The sequence below is a fragment of the Hylobates moloch genome, unplaced genomic scaffold (genome assembly GCF_009828535.3).
Source record: "Hylobates moloch isolate HMO894 unplaced genomic scaffold, HMol_V3 SCAFFOLD_11, whole genome shotgun sequence".
Lineage (NCBI taxonomy): Eukaryota > Metazoa > Chordata > Mammalia > Primates > Hylobatidae > Hylobates > Hylobates moloch.
In genome coordinates this window covers 68,499,099-68,524,622 of record NW_026652286.1, presented here as the reverse complement: position 1 = coordinate 68,524,622, position 25,524 = coordinate 68,499,099, and the positions used below count along the sequence as shown (strand labels likewise).

The 25,524-nt window shown below is 36.6% G+C and overlaps 1 protein-coding gene across 3 annotated transcripts in view; it reads left to right on the top strand.

Moving 5' to 3' along the window:
- Positions 1-25,524, top strand: part of MTMR2 (myotubularin related protein 2) — a 95,943-nt gene that overhangs the window by 27,958 nt on the left and 42,461 nt on the right. For 2 of the 3 annotated variants that reach the window (XM_032167197.2, XM_032167198.2), the window contains one exon: positions 12,445-12,550. In XM_032167197.2, the coding sequence (XP_032023088.1) occupies positions 12,445-12,550 (106 nt within the window). Of the gene's footprint in view, positions 1-12,444; positions 12,551-13,012; positions 13,092-25,524 lie in introns of those variants that run through there. The other variant, XM_058446947.1, reaches the window with a different exon arrangement.

The window sequence follows — 25,524 nt, the reverse complement described above, 5'->3', positions numbered from 1 at the left end:
TAGGCAATACCATTCAGGACATAGGCATGGGCAAGGACTTCACATCTAAAACACCAAAAGCAATGGCAACAAAATCCAAAATTGACAAATGGGATCTAATTAAACTAAAGAGCTTCTGCACAGCAAAAGAAACTACCATCAGAGTGAACAGGCAACCTACAAAATGGGAGAAAATTTTCACAACCTCCTCATCTGACAAAGGGCTAATATCCAGAATCTACAATGAACTCAAACAAATTTACAAGAAAAAAACAACCCCATCAAAAAGTGGGCGAAGGACATGAACAGACACTTCTCAAAAGAAGACTTTTATGCAGACAAAAAACACATGAAAAAATGCTCATCCTCACTGGCCATCAGAGAAATGCAAATCAAAACCACAATGAGATACCATCTCACACCAGTTAGAATGGCCATCATTAAAAAGTCAGGAAACAACAGGTGCTGGAGAGGATGTGGGGAAATAGGAACACTTTTACACTGTTGGTGGGACTGTAAACTAGTTCAACCATTGTGGAAGTCAGTGTGGCGATTTCTCAGGGATCTAGAACTAGAAATACCATTTGACCCAGCCATCCCATTACTGGGTATATACCCAAAGGACTATAAATCATGATGCTATAAAGGCACATGCACACATATGTTTATTTCGGCACTATTCACAATAGCAAAGACTTGGACCAACCCAAATGTCCAACAACGATAGACTGGATTAAGAAAATGTGGCACATATACACCATGGAATACTATGCAGCCATAAAAAATGATGAGTTCATGTCCTTTGTAGGGACATGGATGAAACTGGAAATCATCATTCTCAGTAAACTATCGCAAGGACAAAAAACCAAACACCGCATGTTCTCACTCATAGGTGGGAATTGAACACTGAGGACACATGGACACAGGAAGGGGAACATCACACTCTGGGGACTGTTGTGGGGTGGGGGGAGTGGGGAGGGATAGCATTAGGAGATATACCTAATGCTAAATGATGAGTTAATGGGTGCAGCACACCAACATGGCACATGGATACATATGTAACAAACCTGCACATTGTGCACACGCACCCTAAAACTTAAAGTATAATAATAATAAAAAAAAATCTAGAAAAAAAAATTTAAAAATATAGTTTAAAAAAATTTAACATATATATTCTTATAAAAACAAGGATAATTACTGTAGAATTGAAATTTTTTACAAGATTCCAAATGTTTTTAGTGATAAAGAAAATATACTGTATATAGAAAATAAATGTCAAAAAGCATTTAGTGAAAATTAAACTATTATTTCTGATTTTCAAAAAAAAAAAAAATTTCAAGACAGAAATCAGCAGCTCCTCAAACGACCTGTTTTCTTCTTTACCGTCTAATTTGGCACACTGATTTTTCAGTCAGCAAGACTGGGGATCATATTTTGAGTCTTCCTTCTCCCTTGTTTTTCAGGTCAAGTCAGCTGCTAAATTCTATGCTGTTTCCAAAGTGTCCCATATGTCCACTCCTATTTTATTTTTATTGCTAGTTTGGGCTCTCAGTACCTCTGACTTGAGAAGATCTCCTAATAGTCTTGTAACAGATTTTCTTTCTCTTGCAATCCATTCTTTGACTTATTGTTAAAAGTCTTCCTAAAGTACAGAAACTTTCAGAGGTCTCTCATTGCTTACAGAAATATCAACTTATTATTCAGCACTTTCTACTCTGTAATCCAAACCTACCTTTTCAGGCTTATCTCTAACTGTGCATTATAAGTACCCTGTACGCCAATAAAAGTGATCTGCGTTCTCCAGTTGCTTTAACATGTCTTGAATTTCCTACTTTGTCCTTTTTCATGCTGTTCCTTTGCTTAGTGAAAATGTTGAGAGTATTGAACCTCTTTTATCTTCTGGCCAACATCAAATGCCACCTCTTTCATAAAAGCCTTTCTTGAGCCTCTAAATTAAAACTTTATATGAACTTTTCATATACAGCATTGTTAGGTGGTCTCTCTCCCCAATATTATTGTGGATATATTTTGAAATGTAAGACATTTGAAATAGAATCACTACTTAGCTAAATAGGTATAGTTTCTGGTAAAATCACATAATATAAACAACACCCAAGGGCTCTGTTTCTCCAAACCCCCAGGGATTTGTTTCTCTTTCTCACATCCATTTATCATGTTCTGTTTGTGTTTTGTGTGTGTGTGTGTGTGTGTGTGTGTGTGTGTTTGTAGAAACAGCATCTCACTGTGTTGCTGTGCTTGTGTTAAGTACACTAGTGAAAGTTCACCAAAAGCAGCAAGGGTCGTATTTATCTCTGTATTTCTAGGGGTTCCTAGATGAGTAGTATCTTACATATTGTAGGCACTAAAAAAGGCATTGTTAGTTAAACTGAGAAATGGGATAACCAAAATAATATGCTGCTGAAGGGAGATGATCATTTATAGAATCAGAACTAAGAAAAAAACATTTTTTTTAAAAAGAAACCAACCAGGCCATTAGTAATTATAGAAAGAACAATTTCAGGGCATCACTTGATAGTGGCAGAAGCTAGATTCCAAGAGATTAAGCAGTAAGTGGGCATTGAGAAATGGAGGCAATGATGATAGCCACCTAAGAATGGAATATGGTCTGCAGATTTGGGAAGAGACTTGTGAACAAAAACCATATGTAGTATTTGAAAGAAAAAGGAGTTTGCTGTCAGAAATGCAAGTACCAAGATTACTCCAAAGTGTTTCCATTTTTTCAAGTTGGCAGAAAAGTACTCCAAGTGAGTCAGGCAGGCCACTGAAGCGAATAACCAGCTCTAGTGTGCCTTGGTCACAAAGTTAGAGTAAGTTTGTGAATCACAGAATAAGAAGACTTGTAAACATAACCTTGTTGAACACTGGCAAGGGTGATGTCCTGGAGTCAACTGAGTTTACGTTAGTCTGGTCCAGTTTAGTCTGATTAAATTATTTAGAGAGAAGAGTTACTGAACCAACTGTGTATGTATTGTTAGGGGGTCTCTCTCCCTGAAATTATTGTGGATATATTTTGAAATCTAGGACATTTGAAATAGAATCACTACTTAGCTAAATAGGTGTAGTTTCTGATAAAATCACATGATATAAACGAAAATATTTAAAGGAATTGTGGCTAATATTTGTTGATAGATGTCATTTCTATTTGTAAGTAAGGGTGTCGAATTTGCACAGTGATAGTCCAGAGCTCCTGAAATATATGTAGTTGTTGGACTTAATTTCCCTTTGACTCCATTATACATAAATATTCTCTTAAAGACTTTATTGTAAGAAACACAATATCAGATTAATTCTATTTAGTCTTTGTGTCTTTATATTTGAGACTGTGATTACATAATTAAAATACTAAAAAATTTCAAATATGAAGCTATTTTAGCACACATGCATGTGTGCATCGTGTGTGTATAAAAAGTTTATTTAATTTTTTAGTATTTATCTGCATATTGTGTGGATGTTACAAAAGGTAGAATACTCATTTCAGAAGCCCTGGACCACTTTAGAACTAAAAGGGATCATCGGGGCCAAGATTCTTAACCTTTAAGTCCCTAACATTGTAAGCACTTCAGGAAATGGCTCTCATGGGATTTTCAAAGAGGTCTATGACCACCAAAAAAGTTAACCACCAACAGTCTAATTGGTACTTTTCACAGAGTGACAGTGTAATGGGGAGTGGGAATTAAGTGACTTGGCCAAGGATACTGCTGTTAGCTAGATAGGACTAATCCTGGTTTCTCAATTCCCAACTACTTCTTTAACCATCCCAGTAGAAATAACATAGTCAAAAACCAGTTCCCACTAGTTTTTTTTTTTTTTTTTTTTTTTTTTTAAGATTGTCATTCTTTTAAGACAACCTCTTAAAAGAAATGTTCGTCTCGGTATCCAGGAAGCCTTTTGATGGGAATGGGACATGATATATGGTATACAGAATAATATGCACACAATAACAACTCCAGAAGGAAAACTAGACTTCCACCTTCCCTACCCATGTTTTATCCCTCTCCCTCCTTTCAGAGATTTCTTTTTTGATTTATCTTGCATGTTCTAGTGATGGCCTCTGATGCATTTGATTAGAATAATTCAATCTTCTGATCATTCTCATTCAGTCTTTCACTCCTTAACAAATATTTCCTGAGTGTCTACTTTATACCAAGTACTATGCTAGGTCCTAGGAATAGAATGTTGAGCAAAACCAACAGGATCCCTTCTCCTTGAAGTTTGATGTCTTAGGAAGCATAGCCATTAATCAAGACAGGCACGGTGTCTTGCATCTGTAATTCTAGCTTCTTGGGAGCCTGAGGGGGGAGGATCACTTGAGTCCAAGAGTTTGAGGCTGCACTGAGCTATGATTGCACTATTGCACTCCAGCCTGGGTGACAGAGGAAGACCCTGCCTCAAAACAAAACAAAAACAAAATTAAACATTTGCAAAGATATGTAAGAAGAGACTGGTTGTAAGTGAAAAGAATGAAAAGCACAAAGTGCTACGAGAGTGGCTATGGGAGCACTGGTTTTGTCTGGGGCATCTGACTGGATTTTCCCAAGGAGGTGATATTTCACTTGAGGAGTGTGGCAGAACCATGCTTCCTGCAGAGGGCTAGCTAATTTCAGAATCTCAAAGAAGGCTAGCGTGGTTGAACTGGGGAGAGCAAGGGGAGAGGGAGATACACAAGAGGAACTGGAGAAGGAGGCAAGGATTAGATTATGTAGCAACTTGAGGCTGTGGTAAGGTATTGATCTTTATCTTGAGAGCAGTAGGAAGCCATTGAAGGATTTTAAGAAGGGGAATGACATGGGTTGTTTCCACTTTTTGGCTATTGTGAATAATGCTGCTATGAACATTCATGTACATATTCATGTACATTCATGTGTTTTTAATATATATTTTTTCTCTGGTAAATAATCGTGGTTTTTTTTGTGTGTGGAAAAATATTTTCATTTCTCTTGGGTTTATTTTTAGGAGTAGAATTGCTGGGTCATAGGGTAATTGTGTGTTTCCCCTTTTAAGGAACTACCAGACTGTTTTCCAAAGTGGCTATACCATTTTACATTCCCACAAGCAGCGCCTGAGTGTTCCGATTATTCCACATCTTTGCCAACACCTGCTATTGTCTGTTTTAAAAAAAATTTTATTATATACAATATAGTGTGAGTGAAGTGATATCTCATTGTATGCCCCTTGCCTTTTATTAACCAGGTTTTGAAGCCTGGCATTTAGATTTCAGCAAATTACAGCCTTTTATCTGTTTAGTTTGAATAAACTACTTATTTACAAAATATGCCTTGTAGTTTCTCAAGCCCTTTATTTTTACTTTTTTTCCCTTTGTGTGTGTGTAATTTCCAAAGCCTTGATCTGATTCATTCACTCATTAAAGGCCCAACCTCAGTGTCTTCTGCTTCCTTCATTAGCACATGGAACCATCTGAAATAGCTGATATTTGGCCATCTGACCTATAAAAACAGCAATTTCAAATGGTTCAACTTAATACATTTCTTGGCTTCCTCTAGTCATAATTACTACCATTTCCTTCGGGGTTTTTTTTTTTCTCCTGGCCCTTGTTTGTACCTCTCATGGTATTATTGATATGCTTGTGTGGTATAATGTCTCTTATTGGTCAGAAATCTGAAGTGCAGAGGCTGTTTCATAACCCAATGTTTTGTATGTAGAAAGGGTGTGGTAATATTTTTTTCAAGGAAGAAAAGAACATGAAAATGGTTTCTTCATGAAATTATCTTATATAATTGGAGTGTCGGTCAGTGGGAGTAAACAGTTTTGGGAAATGTAATGTAGAAAACAGTAACAGGCAAAAGGAGCATTCGATTTTTACTCATATTTTCTCAAGGAAAAGTTATTATTGGTGATGTAATCATGTACCCTCTTCCATTGGTACTGTCTTCTTCTTTTTAGTCCTTTTGAGGACTTAAGAGTTTTCTTTATATAGAAGAAAAGTAATTTTAAGCAGTCAGTTTCAAATTGGAGTTCTTTTTCTTCAAAATTTCAAGAAACTCTTTTGATAACTTTAATCTTCTATGATAGTTTCACTTTTAAACTGCATTTGCAATGCCAAGACACATGCTTCCATAGTGGGAATAATATTTATTTTTCTAATACTTCAAACATAATGCCATCCAAGAGACATAAGTTCTTATTTCATAAACATTAGGCCACTAATTATAGTTCTTGCCTTTGAACTTTTGCCATTATAATTTTATTTATGTAACTAATCTGACTTGAGGGATAATATGTGTGCAGTAACATTCAGTTGTCATAAATAATAATAGCTACATATGCCACGTATTCTTCTTTCAATGTTTTACCTGTTTTATTTTGAGAAGGTTGTTTGCTCACAGAAGATTGTAGTAAAGAAAGAATCTTGAAATAGTAAATAATAACAATATGTGGGGAGAGGAGCTTTTAGGTGAGTAAATGCAATATGTGTTACAGGTATTATGATAGAAATATGTACAGTGTACAGTAAAAGAAGCAGTAGGTATGTCTACAAGACAGATGGGACAAAGAGGGCATGGAAGATTATAAAGGACATTAGAGGCAGGTACAATAGGGTTATCAAAGGCACAGAGGCATGAAATGGCTACAGAACTTAAGAAATCTGCAAGCCATTCCCAGTGGTTCCAGATGAGTAAAAACTACAGCTGGATATGTAGAACAAGGGCCAGATCGTGGAAAACTGAGTGTTATGCTGAGGAGTTTTGGCTTGATTCTGTAGGCAGTGAGGAATCAGTGAAGATTTAAGCAAGGGATTGATATTATTAGATTTGGGTTTTGGAAAGATCACTTTGGTTTTGGTTTGGGATGATGTATTGGATGAGTAGGAGAAAAGAGACAAGTTAATTTGCAGTAGTCCAGAGAAGTGGTGTTAGGATGGTAAAAAGTAGGATAGAGAGAAGATATACCCAAGGGATGGTAGGGAAGTAGACTGTACAGGACTTTGGATAGATTGGATTTGATAGCTGTGTGGGAGAAAAGGATGGTTATGGTTTAAAAAAGTCACTTGGGGAATGGGAGAATTATTGAGCACTGTGTTGGGCCTAGCTGATGTTTCTAATCATAAGTCCTAAGTGGCCCCAGTTTGAAGATTTCCTTCACTAGTAGCCAAGAAAGATGGTTATGTTGGTCCACATTTAGGGATTAGCAGGACAGTCGTGGCTAATGGATACAGATATAAGGACACTGATGGTTAGGAAGGGAAGCGAAGTGGGCAAAGGAGAGCAATGAATGAGGAAGGATAGTAAAAATGGAGGGGTTGAGGGTCTGGGTATCTCAACTAGGTTGAAGATGAGATGAAGGGAAAGTTAAGAAAGTTAAATATTTAGAAAGGGTTGGCATCTAGTTTCCTCAAGTTTAAGATTATAGTGGCAGGGTAATTCCCAGAAATGATAAAGTCCAAGGTGTAATGACAAGATGCACATTGCTGAAGTGGGAATGTGTATGAGGGATGTAGGAATTGAGGAATTTTGAGCTAGGTTGTTGATAGTTTATCTTTATGGGTAATGAAATTCCAATAATGATGACAGCTTTGGAGTAGAAAAAAATGCTAGAGTAGAAAGTGAGCCAGATGAGAAAACCCTTAGTGAGTGAGGAGGATGAGTGGGTGGATGATAGTAACAAGGAGGTTGTATACTGAAAAGCCATGAACCTTAGAGGAAGAAGGTTTTTATATGTGAAGATGCAAAACTAATACTAATGTAGAAGCCTGAGAGTTCAGCTGGGAAAATGCTTGTTTCATCTTTGGGCGTTGTTACATGTGGGAAAAGAAAAGAGTCTCTTATTAAAGTCTGCAGAGAAGTGGATTCCTGTGAGGAGAGGTTAGTTGAGGCAGAGGTGAAGGGGAGAATCCTGTTGAAGATGTAGGGGAGCTTATTCACTGTGGACTAAAACATTCAGATAAAGATTAGGAAGAGAATTAGTAGTTGAAGAAAGGCTTGGACAGAGAAAAGTGGGTGTAGGAAACACAAAGTAATATGGTAATGAACATATGCGACAGTGTTGACTAGAAGTTTTAGCATTTGGAAGAAAGGCCCAGGTTGACAAGGAAAACAGGAATGTTTGGATGGACTGAGGTGAAGTATATAGGCCTGGGAAATCTGAGAACCAAAATGGTATCGGTTACTTAATGAGGTTAGAGACTTGCAGTTTCTACTCCAAGTTCAAATGCCTGGCTAATTACAAGATTCTTATTATTTGGAGTTTGTAATTTTAAAAAGAGGTGGCTGTGTAACTGAAGTTCTCTAGTCTAATGTGGGAAGTCTTAAGTGCAGTTATAGACAAAGTCTGTGAAAGTGTAGAAGACTGAGAGTTTAGTTCCAACTGGAAGACCTTCTTGGAAGACTCCAAGACTTCTTGGAGAAGTTAGTTTTTTAAACCAGGTCTTAAAGGGTAGGTAGGATGTTATTAAGTAGATTAGGGTAAAGGAACATTCTATTTTGGAAAGGCCTGAAGCAGAGGCATGAATTTTGGGAAATACAGAGCTTGTTTGTGGAACAGTTCATAAAAAATAAACATAGAGAGCTTGACTTCAAGATGAGCAAGGGAGAAATGGAAAAAAGGCATTGGAAATTAGCGTGTGTTATACCAGTAGCTATGGTGACTACAAGCATGCACAGAGCCAGTATGACAGAAGAAAACAAACAACTACAGAAAAGAGAACTATGCATCCTAGTGTGCCCATGGCCACCTTCAGTCTGAGTAGCTGCTAAAGGCAGCACTTTACGTTTATACCAGAAGTTTTAACGGTTCTGCTGCGCCTGCATGCTTACTTGCTCTCTCATGCTCTCTCTCTCTCCCTCTCTCCCTCTATCCTGTGCACTCTCTCTCCCTCCCTCTCCCCCTTTCTCTCTCTCTCTGCCTCTCTCTCTCTCTCTTGTGTGTGTGTGTGTGTGTGTGTGTGTGTTTCTGCCATAATCACAAGAACAGTACTATGATGTATTCCCACACTGTACCCCTCCAGTTCAATATTTGCCTGGAGAGTAAAACCCTTTGTAGCCTGGTTATACAGAGATATACATTTAGTGCTTATTCAGCTATAACACTGTGGATCATCATATCTACCTATGTTTATGTGTGTCTGAAGTTAATAATTAAAGGCTATTTACCACACTTTTGCTAGAAAGACTGATTCTTTGAATCTGAGACTGCAAAGTATAAGTTGCAGTACCTGGATTTGTTATTTTCTCTCTCTTAGATTTATTTACTTTATACTTTGGCTGTAAAGAGCCATTTGGTTTCTTTCTTTCTTTTTTTTTTTTTTTTGGTGAGAGTCTTACTCTGTTGCCCAGGCTGGAATGCAGTGGTACGATCTCAGCTCACTGCAACCTCCACCTGCCAGGTTCAAATGATTCTCATGCTTCAGCCTCCCAAGTAGCTGGGACTACAGGCATGTGCCACCACTCCTGGCTAATTTTTGTATTTTTAGTAGGGAGGGAGTTTCACCATGTTGCCCAGGCTGGTCTCGAACTCCTGGGCTGAAGTGATCCACCCTCCTCGGCCTTCCAAAGTGCTGGGATTACAGGTGTGAGCCACCACACCCAACCAGAGAGCTGTTTGGTTTCTTGTGCTACATGCTACAATAGTCTGTCAATATTATTTTTCTAGATAATACACTCTCCATAATTTCAAGTTATATTCAATTGCCTTTAAGAGTTTTTCTCCCAGAAGGGCATAGGCGTATAAAATAGCATTATACATTTGAACTTGCCCCAGATAGACTTTATGAGATGTTGATTGCTATATTGTGTTTGACTGTCTAGAACAGACTCTACTGCAGTGATTTAAAAAATTTAAGTTCATTTATTTTATTTAAAAAATTTTAATTTTATTTAATTTTTTGAGATGGGTTCTTGGCATGTTGCCCAGCTGGTCTCAAACTCCTGGGCTCAAGTGATCCTTCTGCTTCGGCCTCTCAAGCATCTTGGACTATAGGCACACACAGCTATGCTCACCCATTTATGTTACATAACAAGAATTCCAGAGGTAGAGAGTTGTTGGCTCAGTGATGCTACAGGAACCTATGCTCATCCTATTCTTTGGCTCCTTGTCCTCAGCAGGCCAGCATGTTGCTAATGTTTATAAGATGGCTCTTGTATTTTCAAACTTTATATTCTTATTTTAGGCAAGAGAAATGGGAAAGGACGAAGACTACCCTGCTGTTTCTGCTCCCCTTTATTGAGAAAATAAAAGGTTTCTATAACCATTAGTAGATTTCCCACTAAATCCCACTGACTGGAATTGACTTACGTGGCTCTCCTAGCCACAAGGAAGAGAATAGCAAGCCTCTTATCTTCGGCAGGGCACAAACTACCCTGATCAAAGTCAGGGAGAAAGGGGAATCTATTTGAAATAGGGAGCTAACAATGTCTGTCAAAGTACTGTGCTTAAAATTTGGTTATTTTACCTGTTATTTTAAGGCAAATGACATTTAATCAGAATTTAGATATAAAGAAAAAGGAAAACATTCATGGCCTATCACGTTTTCTTTCCTTACATTATAAAACTATGTAATATAATTTCTTATGACTGCTTTTTTGTATAATAGTATAGGTTGTTGGAAATACTATGTCGTGTTTGCACTGGAATGCCACTTTTCATTCATTTAAATGAAGTGACGATTTCTTTTTGGGGGAGGTGATTTTCACATTGTATAAGTAATTTAGTTATTCTTGTTATAGAGAGGTTTGTAATGAATAAATGGGATTTATTTTAAAGCTAGATGGTTCTTAATATCACAACTCAAAGGTGAAGTATTTCATCAAAATCTAGTGAAAAAAATTTTGAATTCTGGTATAAGGAAGACTTTTAATATGTTTTAGAAAAATACATTTTTGAAAATCTGAACTTTAAGACTCAATTCAAAGTATTTGAGGTTTTTCTACCATTGATCTTACCTTAAATAATTTTAACTTTGTTTTACTGATAAGAGGAAATGATATCAGTTAGTCAGTTTGTGGCATATTGTCACAGACTTTTAAATTTAACAAACATAATACATGTTAACAGTGTACACAGGTCCTGAAGTAGATTTTGTGGAAAATAAAAAAGAAGTAGGCTTGAGCATGGTAGCCCATGCATGAAATCCCGACACTTTGGGAGGCTGAGTGAGAGGATCGTTTGAGACCAGGAGTTTGAGGAGAACAGCCTGGACAACATAGTGAGACCTCATTGCTCCCCCGCTGCCCCACCCCGCCCCCCAAAAAAAGACATAATTTTTGTTCTTGGGGCACTAGTTGGTGAGACAAAATAAACAATAAAAGTGTGATCAGGTATCAAAAGTTTGGCCAGGCGCGGTGGCTCACACCTGTGATCCCAGCACTTTGGGAGGCTGAAGCGGGTGCATCAGTTGAGGTCAGGAGTTCAAGACCAGTCTGGCCAACATGGTGAAACCTCGTCTCTACAAAAATACAAAAATTAGCCAGGTATGGGGGCAGGTGCCTGTAATCCCAGCTACTCAGGAGGCTGAGACAGGAGAATTGCTTGAACCTGGGAGGCAGAGGTTGCAGTGACCTGAGATTGCACCATTGCACTCCAGCCTGGGTGACAAGAGTGAAACTCTGTCTCAGAAAAAAAAAAGTTCTATAGGAATTTAAGAAAGTAAAAGTAACTGTAGAGTGATTACTTATAATGGAAGAAGTAGATACTTCAGGCAGGGTTGTTTGATATGGTGAGAAGGTACAAGGTACAAAGAAGAGCTTCTCTTTCCATCCTCATCTGCTCTTTTATCCATTCACCCTTATTCAACTATTTGTAGTGTCTGAGATGTTCTGTAGACTTTGATACTTCTATACCTTTACATTGCCTTTTGTTTGTTTTTGAAATTTCCTTGTTTGTTGGTCTGATAATCTCCTATCTTTCAAGACTCAGTTTGAATATCATCTCCTCTGAGAAGTCTTCCCTGAACTTTCTGGCAAGAATTGGCTGCTTCCTTTTCTTTTCTCCCATAGATATTTGTATGTATGTGGGGTGTTTGTGTGTGTGTGTGTGTGTGTGTGTATGTGTTTCTATTTAGAGTCATCACACTGCACCACTTTATTTACTTGTCTGTGTCACAGGCTTGTGAGTTTCATGAACATGGGGATGATGTCATATTTATTTTCAAATCACAGTGCCTGGTGTAGTGGTTTTGTACATTGGATCACTCAATGAATGTTCTTTGGATGAATGAATGGATGGGTGAATGGATAAAAAGCAGGAATTAGCCTGGAGTGTCTTCAGGAGTACTGGGAGTCTATCCAGAGGGAACTTAGATTGTAAGAATACTTGACCCAGCAGGAATAGTTTGTAATTTGTTAAGACTTAGAGATAAGATTGAATAGGCAAAGCAGAACTTAGTTGGCTGTGGAAATTTTAATAAATATTGGAGTTATATTAAATACAATGTCTGAAATTGGTCTTTGAAGCCCCCATTTTTCCAACATACTGTACTTTTGTATTTTGTAGTGCCTCCACTTCTCATTCAGAGAATTCAGTGCATACAAAATCAGCTTCTGTTGTATCATCAGATTCCATTTCAACTTCTGCCGACAACTTTTCTCCTGATTTGAGGGTATGTATACTATTTTAAAGTTCTGATGAAATACTTTCTGTTAAATATTTGTGGCCAACACTGTCAATATAACTAATTTAGCAGGAGATACTGATGGAGTATTCTCGTAGATCCCGGTCTACAAAATATCCCAGAATAGGCCAGCAAATTTGGAATGCTTACCTATTTGTAAAAGAAAAATGTGTAATTCATCTCTGAGGTTGATCACCTCTAAGTTCTTTGCCAAAAGATGATTAATGAATTTTTTGTGATATAAAAGATTTTTATGATTATTCTCATAACCAATTATAGCTAACATTTATTGAATACGTACTGTGTACCAAGCATTGTTCTAAGTGCTATACATGAATTATCTCTTGTAAAACTCTCACCAATTCTGTCACCATTCTACAGATGATAATAACTTGTAGAGATTAAGTAATGTGTCCAAGATCTCATAGCTAATAAATTCTATTGCCGGTGTTCCAGCCCATGCAGTCCAGTTCGGGAGCTAAGTCACTTAAACACTGTGTGATAGTTCCTACACATCTTGTTATAGTTTGTAAGTATTTCTCTATTTATTAAAGGTCTCGTTTCTATGAAATTAACCACATTAGCGATATCCTGTAGCACTCTATATTTCTGGATTTATCTACTTTTCTATAACTGCTTGTCTATGAATGATTAAGAAAATGAATTATATGTGTAGTGCTAACCCTTTAACTTTACTTCATAATCTTTTTTTTTTTTCTCCAAAAAACACAAAACAGTAAACATTTATTTCTCATGGTTCTGGAAGCTGGGAAGTCCAAGATCAAGGTACTGGCAAATCCATTATCTGATGAGGGTATGTCTTCTTGTATCCTCACCTGATGGACAGCATGTCAGAATCTTTTTATTCCAAAAATGTGGCTGCTTTCTCACTGCTTAAACTTACATAATTTTAGCTAAAACACTGTTTTCCCTAAGGAAGTCATTTGCTGTTGAGCATATGTTGAGGATACTTACATCTTTTTCATCCATTTCATTGTCAAAACAGAATTCAACAAGAAGACAACATCTGTAAAATCTTCTGCATATTTGTCATTACCTTTTGTTAAATTTCATAAAATATTAGATTGGGAGTAGCATGATTTTAAACATCACTAAAAATTAGAAAGGCTTATCTTTGTAATCTGCATATATCTTGTGCTAATTATGAAAACTTCATGCATCATTAGCCATTATCTTGAAGCATACAAAGGGCAGTGTTCATTGTTAACAAGAATGGTTATAAATCCATTGTTGCTTCTCAAGTTGTTACTATTTAAAAATATATGTATGTATCTAACGTTCGCTTATTTATTACATTAATAAAAATCCACTAAGGGCTGATAGGCTTCTTAATAATTTTGAAATGTCTTGGCCTACTTCTGGTCAGATTTCTTTAGTTAAAAGCATCGTTAAATAACAACTAACCTCATGTTGTGACTGATAAAGAACTCAGGAATGAAGGAATGTCACTTTTGCTACTTGCTTATGCCTATATCCTACCTGCTGTTTCCTATCTGAGACATTTTAAACCATTTGTCTATACTTGTGTTAGTTTAAACTACTTAACTCGACATACATGTGAAGTGCAGTACACTGCAGGATACTGAAAATGGATAGATGAAGGAGAATTCTCCACTGTCAACTTCTCTCTGCATGTAGACCTCCATCATTTCCTCAGGACACCATGAATATCATAAATAGTGAATGACTGGCTTACATTTGGACAAAATGAGGGCCATAGTGCATAATGTTAATCTGTATATAAAATATTTTAAGGTTTTCTAATTTTTCTTAAACTTTTAATTTTAGAACAGTTTTAGATTCTTAGAAAAATTGCAGATAATACAGAGTTCCCATCTACTTTACATCCGGTTCCACCCATTATAACATCTTACATTAGTAAGCTACATTTGTTCCACATAATGAACCAATATTGATACGTTATTATTAAAGTCCACACTTTATTCAGATATCCTTAATTTTTACCTAATGTTCTTTTTGTTCCAGGATCCTACCCATGCAGGATGCCACATTACATTTAGTAGTTATGTCTTCTTAGGTTTCTCTTGGCTGGGACAGTTTCTCAGACTTTTTTTTGTTTTTGATGACTGTGTCAGACTGTATCTTGTTTTTGATGACTCGATGGTATTTTATAGACCATGTGACATTTTACTGATTCAACTGGGGTTATGTGTTTTGGGGAGGAAGGTCACAGAGGTAAAGTGAGTGCCATTTCATCACATTTTATTAAGGGTACATACTATCAACATGACTTACCACTGCTGATGATAACCTTGATCCCTTGGTTGAGGCGGTGTTAGGTTTTTTCACTGTAATTATTCCCTGAGCCCCTCCCCCACCCACATACTGTACTTTTTGGAAAGAAGTTGCTATGCACAGCCCACACTTAAGGAGTTAGGGGGTTATACTCTACCTCCTTGAAGGTGGAACATCTAACAAGATGTTTTGAATTCTGCATGGGAGATTTGTTTCTCCCATTTATTGATTTGTTTAATCTTTTATTTATCTTATTATGGACTCATGGATATTTATTTTATATTTTTGGTACAATCCAGAACGACTTTATTGATTCCAGCTTCAAATTGAGAGTTCTTTCAGTCAGATCTTTTCTTCCTTTGCCATGCTCTCGTCATTGTGTTTTTTGAACACTTGCTTACTTTTTGGCACGACAAGATGCTCCAGACTCATAATATATATTTCTTCCCTCAGTTCTAGAATCATCATCCAGTTTTCATAGGAGCCCTGGTTCCTTTTTTTGGAAAACAATATCTAGCCACTAGGTGTGTTTAGTTTTTTTTACAAAAGAAAAAGTAACAAAGCCTTTTCCTTCTGAAGCAAAAGATCATTTTGCACATGTACAATTTGGAGATAATACGATGGGTAGGGTGATTATAAATGCAAATTTGTCTGGAATAGTTGTCCCTTCAGGTTTTACATTAGACATAAGTGTCCTGAATTACATGACTACCTTAGCACTAGGTTACAAAGGGAGTCTGTCAAATTTATACATCAGTTCTGTTTGCAGGAATTGTTTCAATGTATCCCCGTTAGTGCCTTACTAATTTAGGATCTTTAACAACTTAGGAAGACCCTCACAGAATTTTTATTTGCTGAATAAGCAGATAGCTGTTAGATCAAGGAGAAGATGGTTTTAGGTAACAAAGGTTAACTGTTCTTTCCCTGGGAGCGTGCCTAAAAGGGCAGAGAAAAAAAAGAAAAGTAATATGTTGTTAAGCTACATGTTACCCAGTTTTCTCATTTTTAAAGGTATCTTTAGTTGTTAGATATATCTTTACTTGAATTATAGTCTTCAGTTGCTGGAGGGAGATGAATGAGTAACAATTAAATTAAGTGTTAGTATCATTTAAAAAATCCAGCCTGATTTCAAATGTATATGTGGATTTCTTTTGCGGGGAAGGTTGGGGTTGGAGAAAGTATGTGCTTCTAACAACTAAAAAAAAGTCTAGCCTGCTACTATGATAGATATTCATACACGACTCATCTCTTTTAGCTTTCTAAACAATCCTGTGATGCAGTTGTTATTATTCCCATTTGACAAATGAGAAACCTGACAGTCAGAAAGGGTGAATGAAATCATCATGTGCTGAGTGGCACAGTTGGCTGTTGCCCTTATTTTGTCTCAGGTCATTCATACTGTTGTAGGATACATTACTAGGAGAGACTCCTCCCACAATTTTGCTGCTAAGCTTTTTTAAATGCGAAGTGAGATTTTCTTAGTTAATAAGGAATATCTTATACATTTTGGGGGATGAAAATAGTGGTTTTCAATATTTCTTGATAAATATTTGAGAAATGCTTTGCTAAATAATCAGAAAAGGAGAGTTTTATAATAAAATTTGATTTCCTCTCTCAATTTTTTAAATTGGTGATGATTGCTTTTCATGTATATCTTTAGCAACCATAAAATGGTAGTGTTTTAATTACAGGCAAAACTAACGGCAGACAGCGATGTGTTGCATTTTGACTGACTATGGTTTGGCTCTTATGTGTGTGATGAAGGGTTTGGTGTAGTGTTTTTGAAAATTATCATTCACAGATGATTTGAAGCTGGTTAACCTCTAGGCTTCCAGTTCTTCACATAGCCTCATTGCTTATTTGTGTCCTGAGCCTTCACATTTTATAAGCTCCTTTAGTAACAGCTTTTAAATAGAAAGTGTAGAGAACATAATACATTGAAAAGCTAATCCAGTTTCATTAAAAAGATTAAACTGTGTAAGTTTTTTGCTACAGGTACTGTAAAATGGCACCTTCCTGAAAGGATAGTGCCTTAGTAGATTAACAGCTAACTATGAAAGCTTTTTCTATTAAGAATTTTGTATTCAAACAAGATTTGTTGCCTCTGCATCAGTAAAGCAGAATGGAAAATGGGCTGGGGATGGAACTAGTCTAGATATATGTTGAACTTTGATTTTTCAAGTGGAATTCTATTTGTATTACTTTTTTGCCTTGTTATCCTTGTTTGTTATGGAAAAAGTCTTATACAGATGTAATCTGGTAGATGTATTTCGGAAAAACTGGGCACGAATCCAGGCTTTGTAAATGAAATTGTGCTTTTCTGGTGACATAATTGTAGATAGTTTTCTCTTTGCTTCATTTGTTCTCCCTCTGGAAGTAAAACTTATTTAATCTCAGTTTTAAAACTTAAAAATGTAATATTCTTTTACATAGAATTTTCAATAATGCAATTTAAAGAAATAACTCATTTGCAATTTTTAAAATTAGGCTTGTTTTTACTAAAACATATTTCTGAAGTTGGCCACTTAGTAGAATTAAGAACCCAGGGAACTTATGTCTGGTTATTTATTTGCTCACTGGAGAATAAATCCCATAAAATATAGGATTTTAAAATTCAAATGCACAGCTCTACTTATTTATAAGTTATAATTTGTATAGCACTGGGTTTTAATTAAAGTATGCGCCTCAATTGGTGGTTATTGAAAGATAAAAGTCAAGCTGTGTAGTAGTTCCTTTCCTTTGTGAAGCCTGTGGTTTTATACCACTGTTTGTCAACAATTCAGAATTAAATATTAAATAGACTTATGTCTTTTGGCCGGGCGCGGTGGCTCATGCCTGTAATCCCAGCACTTTGGGAGGCCAAGATGGGCGGATCACGAGGTCAGGAGATCGAGACCATCCTGGCTAACATGGTGAAACCCCGTCACTACTAAAAATACAAAAAAAAAAAAAAAAAAATTAGCCAGACGTGGTGGCGGGCACCTGTAGTCCCAGCTACTCGGGAGGCTGAGGCAGGAAAATGGCGTGAACCCAGGAGGTGGGGCTGGCAGTGAGCTGAGATTGCGCCATTGCACTCCAGCCTGGGCGACAGAGCGAGACTCCGTCTGAAAAAAAAAAAAACAACTCACACCAGTTAGAATGGCCATCATTAAAAAGTCAGGAAACAACAGGTGCTGGAGAGGATGTGGAGAAATAGGAACACTTTTACACTGTTGGTGAGACTGTAAACTAGTTCAACCATTGTGGAAGTCAGTGTGGCGATTCCTCAGGGATCTAGAACTAGAAATACCATTTGACCCAGCCATCCCATTACTGGGTATATACCCAAAGGACTATAAATCATGCTGCTATAAAGACACATGCACATGTATGTTTATTGCGGCACTATTCACAGTAGCAAAGACCTGGAACCAACCCAAATGTCCAACAACAATAGACTGGATTCAGAAAATGTGGCACATATACACCATGGAATACTATGCAGCCATAAAAAATGATGAGTTCATGTCCTTTGTAGGGACATGGATGAAACTGGAAAACATCATTCTCAGTAAACTATCGCAAGGACAAAAAACCAAACACCGCATGTTCTCACTCATAGGTGGGAATTGAACAATGAGAACACATGGACACAGGAAGGGGAACATCACACTCCGGGGACTGTTGTGGGGTGGGGGGAGGGGCAAGGGATAGCATTAGGAGATATACCTAATGCTAAATGACGAGTTAATGGGTGCAGCAAACCAACATGGCACATGGATACATATGTAACAAACCTGCACATTGTGCACATGTACCCTAAAACTTGAAGTATAATAATAATAAAATTTAAAAACCACAAAATAATTATGTCTTTTATGTCTTTGTTTTAGATATCTTGTGTACATGTATATGATAAAGGATATGTTTAGTTCTTAACCATCTGTCTTGTCTTGAAGTATGTAATAGGCTTAAATCAGGCAAATGTGTCTATGTCTTCAAAATTTGTTATGCATATTTCCTTTACAAACTAAGGGCCAGAAATTATTTTATTTTATTATTATTATTATTTTTTTAGAGGGAGTCTCGCTCTGTCCCCTAGGCTGGAGTGCACTGGTGCCATCTCGGCTCATTTGCAACCTCTGCCTCCCGGGTTCAAGTGATTCTCCTGCCTCAGCTTCCCGAGGACCTGGGATTACAGGTGCGTGCAACCACGCCTGGCTAATTTTTTGTATTTTTAGTAGGGACGGGGTTTCACCATGTTAGCCAGGATGGCCTTGATCTTCTGGTCTCGTGATCCGCCCACCTCGGCCCCCCCAGTGTTGGGATTACAGGCATGAGCCACTGCGCCTGGCCAATTGGATTATTAGACTATGTCCATGAATGTGATATTGACATGTACTGAAAATATGCAGATCTATTTAGAATGAGTTAAGGAGTCTCATAGAGCATATGTTAGATAGTAAACAGTGTCTATCACATAATGATTATTTTAATAGAGAAGAAATGATTGTTAGCATTTATTTATGATTAGCACCACGACCTCCCTTACCAACAATATCAACTCTTAACAACCTAGGAATTGCAAAAAATCAACCTTAGCCCAATAAAGGATATCCATCAGAACTCTACAGTAAGCCTCATACTTAATGATGAAATACTAGAAATATGTTCATTAAGCTTAGAAACATGATGATTACTATCGCTACTTTTATTCAGCATTATGCTGGAAATCCTAGCCAGTAAAATAAGAAAAATAATAAATGATACAAGAAATGAAAGGAATAAACAAAACTTTCATTATTTGTAGAGGATTGTCTGTATGGGAAATCTGAGAAAATCTATATACAAACTACCAGAACTAATTGTATAGCTTACCACTGTTGCCGGATACAAGATAACATAAAAAGATCATGCTTCTGTACCTCAGCAAAAATGTTTAGAAAATGTGATTTAAAGAAGATCCCAGTTACAACAGCAACAAAAGTACCTTACTTAGGAATAAGTCAAAACGAGATATGTAAGAACTTTATGAAGAAAGTTATAAAACTTTATTAAAGAAGCTAAAAGAATAAATAAATGGATGAGTAAATTCAATAGTCTGGAGATGTAAAATATTTTCAGATATATCTGTTAATTGAATATAATTTCAAAAAAATTCAAAAGTTTGTTTTACAGAACTTGGCAAAGTTTTAGCTAACTCTAAAATTTATATGCAAGGGTAAAAGGTCAAGATTAACCCAGAGGAAAAATAAAGTGGGGAGATTCACCCAATCAGGCATAAAGCTAAAGTAAATCAGAATGGGAATAAATCAGTCAAGTTTAGGAACAGACCGATGTTTGTAGGAACTCTGTATATAACAGATGTAGTATAACAAATCAGTGGGAGAAAGAATGAACTATTTGGTAATCAATGCTAGGTTGGCCATGTTTAAAAAAAAAAGAGGTTGAATTTCTAATGCACACACACCGACTGGATTCATTAGATTGAAAACCTAAAACTGAAAATAAAAACTTTAAAATTTTAGAAGAAAATATATGACAATATCGTTATGATTTATGATATCAGGAAGAATATTTAAAATACGACTCTAAGGTATTAACTTTTAAAGAAAAGATTATTATTTTTATTGTGCTAAAATTTACTAACTTTATGTGACAAATTCTGTATGTGAAGACTGTGAAAAGACAGGTCACATTTTGGGATAGTAGACTTGCAAAGAATATGTGTAACTGATAAAAGATTAGTACCCAAATATGCAAAGAACATCTACAAATTAATAAGAGAAAATGCAACCAAACAGAAAGTTGAGAAAGTCTATGAACAAGAAATTCAAGGAAAAATATATACATAATGTTTCACCAATATATTTTAAAATGTTAAACCTCACTATAATCAGGGAATCAGGGATATGCCATTTTTAAAGCAACTGAGAAAACTTATTTCACATTCATCAGATCAAAACAATCAACAAGTTTGATAATACCAAGGATTGTTTGAAAAGTGGGGCAGTGGGAATTCTCATACAGTGCTGAAACAGCCACAGTAGGGAGAAATATAGCAGTATCTACAAATGCTCATTCTTCTTAATAGTTCCAGTTTTACTAATGTAGAAAGTCCCACATTTATTCCAGGAGACTGGAATAAAGATCTTAATTATACATTATTTGTGTACATGATAAGTGTACATCATTTGATCATTAATAGTGGTATATTCTATGACAGAATGGTATGTATCTAGCTAAGTAAATTTCAATGCACAAAACATACTGTATATTGATTTTAGACGTATATGCAGTTGAGAAAATACAGGCTCCTGCTAAAACACACGAGTAATGTATCGAGTATCTTACAGTTTCCCTCTTGCTTCACCACATCACCAAAGGCCTGTTTACCTCAGTTCTTTTTACCTAGTACCTTTTACATGTCTGACTTCCAACAAAAAATTACAAGGCACACTAAAAGGCAAAATTTACATATAAGAATTACACAGCTTTCTATTATAAAAATACTTATAAAATATAAGAGAAATAAAAATTCTATAATAACAACTAAAAATGTAAAATAGGAATAAACTTAAATATGCAGAAAGTATGTGAAGAAACTTTAAAACTCTGCTGAGTGGTGAAGATGAATACTTAGAAAGACATACCTTGATTTGAACAGAAAAGCTCAATATTTTTAAGATTTTAATTTTTGCTTATTCTAAAATAATATGGTTAAAATTTGACAAGATAATCCTCAAGTTTGTAATGACAAGTCTGGAGACAATATGAATGCCTTTCAGCGGGGAGGATGATTTTAAGATCATTTATATGTTTACTATTGAATATGTGCAGTCTGAAGTGAATGGTGGATCTCCATTTGTTTTTCAAGATAGATTAAAAATCCAAGGACAGAAGAACATTGTGAATAATAAGCTCCCATTTGTTGGCGATAGTAGGTGGAGTGATAGAAGAGGCTGTGGGTACATAAACAGGTGATACTAGTCAAGAGCAGGTAGAATGGAAAGAAGGAAGACATGTTTCGAGGCCATTGGAATAATTCCAAGTAAAAGTTGCTAAAGGACATGTACTAGGATAATGACATAATGCTTTGTAAAAAGCAAATCTGAAAAAATTATAGGTGAATGTAATGTACACAAAGTTACCTGAACATCGCAGATTATGGGAAGAGAGGAGTCAAAGATGATGATTCCACGTTTCAAATCTGGTGACAATATGTGGTTCATTTCTCATCTGCCCTTCTCTCCTATGTGTACTTTGCTGTTCCTTCTCTTATAAGTGGGGTAATGCTAAAGTTTTCTTCATCCCTTGCTTTCCCCACTCTCTTTCTTCCACATTCTCTTTCTTCTTCGTGGTTTCAGCTGTCATCTCTTTTTGGATGACTCCCACATTTTTACCTCTGGTTCTGATCTCTTTCTCAGCCTCTGGTCCTTCATATCCCTTGCTTGCTTGGGATGTTACCATGTTATGATCATGGTCTTAGTGTAATCAGACATCTGTTCAATTCCAGCCACTGTTGGGAGATACATGCCACCTTGGAAAAGTTCCTTAACTTCTATAAGGGTCAATGACCCCATTTATAAATGGGCATATGAATACTACTTATCTTTCAAGGGTGTTAAGAGCACTTAATGAATAATGACCTTCTAAAAACAGTACATAAACTGGGCTCATTCTCCTTGGTATGAGGTGAAATGAAAGAAATTTAGATAATATATCTGTCCACCTATCTTCTGTTTTTCTTGTTTTTGGCAGATAATCTATTATGAACCATCATTTATTAGAAAGGACTGTCTGAAGTATAGCTCAGAAGCACACATCAGAAGGTGTGGGGCTAGTGCTTATGGATGGAAAAGTGGGGCTATATTGGCATGGGGAATGAAAGGAAGAGACAGGACAAAATGTAGAAATAGATTAAAAATGACAGTCAAGGAAGCATTAAATTATGACTTAGCTGATGTATAGAATAATGTGTTACCCTTTAGAGATACAGGATTTTTTGTAGAAGTTTTTGCAGAAAAGTGAAGGAATTGACATTTATTCCGTTGAATGTACCTTGTGTGGAGCATTTGTTACAACTGATGAAACGATACTGATACATTTTTATATTAATACTAAAATACATAGTTTGCATAAGGGTTCATACTTTATGGTGTACATTCTGTGGGTTTTGACAAAAGTATGATGGCATATATTCATTGTTACTGTATCATGTAGAATAGTTTCAGTGCCCTAAAAATCCCCTTTGCATCACCTCTTTCATTTTCCCCTCTCCCTGAACACCAAGCAATCACTAATCTTTTTCTGTGTCCACATTTTTGCCTTTTCCAGAATGTCATGTAGTTGGAATCATCTAGTGTGCAGTCTTTTCAGAATGGCTTCTTTCACTTAATAATATCCTTTTAAGATTCCTCAAGTCTTTCCATGGCTTGATAGCTAATTTCTTTTTATTACTGAATGATATTCCTTTGTATGATGTACCACAATTCGTTTATCCATTCTCCTACTGAAGGTCAGATTGCTTCTAAGTTTTCACAGTTATGAAAACCTGTATTTTAAGATTAAAATCTGGAAATTTTTATTGATATTAGGCGTTCATTTCTTAGGGCTGCTATAATAACAGAGTACCACAAACTGGGTGACTTAAAACAACAGAAATTTATTCTTTCATAGTTCTGGAGCCTAGACATCAGAAATCAAGGTGTTAGCAGGGTTTGCACCTGCCAATCAACAGAGCTTTGAGGGAGAATCTATTCCGTACCTTTCTCCTAGCTGCTCATGAGGGTTAGCCATCTTTAATGTTCCTTGGATTGTAAATGCATCAGTGCAATCTCTGCTTCCCTCTTCACGGGGCATTCTCCCTGTTTCTTCACATTGCTGTCTTCTCGTGAGGATACCAGTCATATTGAATTAGGGGCCCACCCTACACCAGTATGACCTCGCCTTAACTAATTAGATCTGCAACAACCCTATTTCCAAATTAGGTCACATTCTAAGGCACTGGTGGTTAGACTTCAACAACGTTATTGGAGGGTACAGTTCAACCCATAGCATGAAGTGATGTTTTCTAGACCATTCTTCTTTAGATAGTCATCCTTTTTGTTGTTGCTGAATCATGGATGGTGATGTAACGTTTTCCAGCTTTGGCTAGTTGTGGTTTCAGCTGAAAAACCAAAATGTCCTTGACTGTATTAATTAAAAAAAAAAAAAAAAAAAAAGGGGCTTCCCTGTGCTTGATCTTGAATGTACTTTGAAATGTGTAACCAGTAAGATCTATCCCAGATGCCAGTCTGTGGCTCCACCTTGTTAGAATTTTTGTTTGCATGGTTCATTTGGCCACTTCGTGGTTTGTCAGTCAAGTTGTAGAAAAAATAGAATAAAGTATAATTGATATATAGTTTTCTTTAGAAGGATTATCCAACAAAAAATAAGTTACTAAGAAAATCCTTTTTTTCTCTTCTGGGTTTTAGTACAGTATGTAAAAAGACTGTGGAGGATAGTTTATAACTGTATGGACTCATTTTTCCCTTTCAGGTGATTATTATTTAGTGTTTTGCAGATTTCAGACAAATTATTTCCTATTTTTCTACCATCTAACCATTCCATGTGAAAACTGACTCTTAAACTTGCCAACTTCTAGATCCAGTTGATAGTAATTTCCTAATTGTGTGTGTGTGAGAGAGTGCATTTTTGTGTTTGTGTGCCTGTGTGTGTGAGAAAGAGAGAGAGGGAGAGAAGAGAAAGGGAGGGAGTGAAAAAAGAAATTAAAGTCACATGGAAAATTACTGGGCAGTTTGAAAATAATTTGATAAAGTGGGCATGGAAGAAAATCAGGGCTGGGAAGGGAGGAATACCAAACTGATTATGTAGTAGGAATAAAAAAAATTATAAATTTGAATCTTGTGTTTTTTGTTTTCAAGTAAGAGTTTTAGTAAGATTATCAGACTTTTCTTGATAATAAAAGGATTAAATATTGTATTAAATGCTATCAAATAGCACATTTTATGGAATCTTACCTATTGATGTGGCCAGAGCTCCAGAGTCAGGCAGGGTTCTGATGCATCTGATAGAAAACAGGTTGGCTAGCCAGTTAGTAACATTATTTTGACCCAATAAGAGAAAGTGCTTAATGTATTCTAGAGGATTTCTCCAGGAGTGAATTTTCTTCCCTCATATCTGAGGGTTGTGTAACTCATTCTCCACTAAAGATATTTACATGTGAAGGCAGAAAAACCTAATGGACCAGAGTGGCTTTGCTCTCTTGGTTCCCAACCCCCATTTTACAAAGATAGGTTCGGAAGCTCGAACTGGGTGGAGCCCACCGCAGCTCAAGGAGGCCTGCCTGCCTCTGTAGACTCCGCCTCTGGGGGCAGGGCATAGCCAAACAAAAGGCAGCAGAAACCTCTGCAGACTTAAATGTCCCTGTCTGACAGCTTTGAAGAGAGTAGTGGTTCTCCCAGCATGCAGCTGGAGATCTGAGAATGGAGAGACTGCCTCCTCAAGTGGGTCCCTGACCCCAGAGTAGCCTAACTCGGAGGCACCCCCCAACAGGGGCAGACTGACACCTCACATGGCCGGGTACTCCTCTGAGACAAAACTTCTAGAGGAACGATCAGGCAGCAACATTTGCTGTTCACCAATATCCACTGTTTTGCAGACTCCGCCGCTGACACCCAGGCAAAGAGGGTCTAGAGTGGACC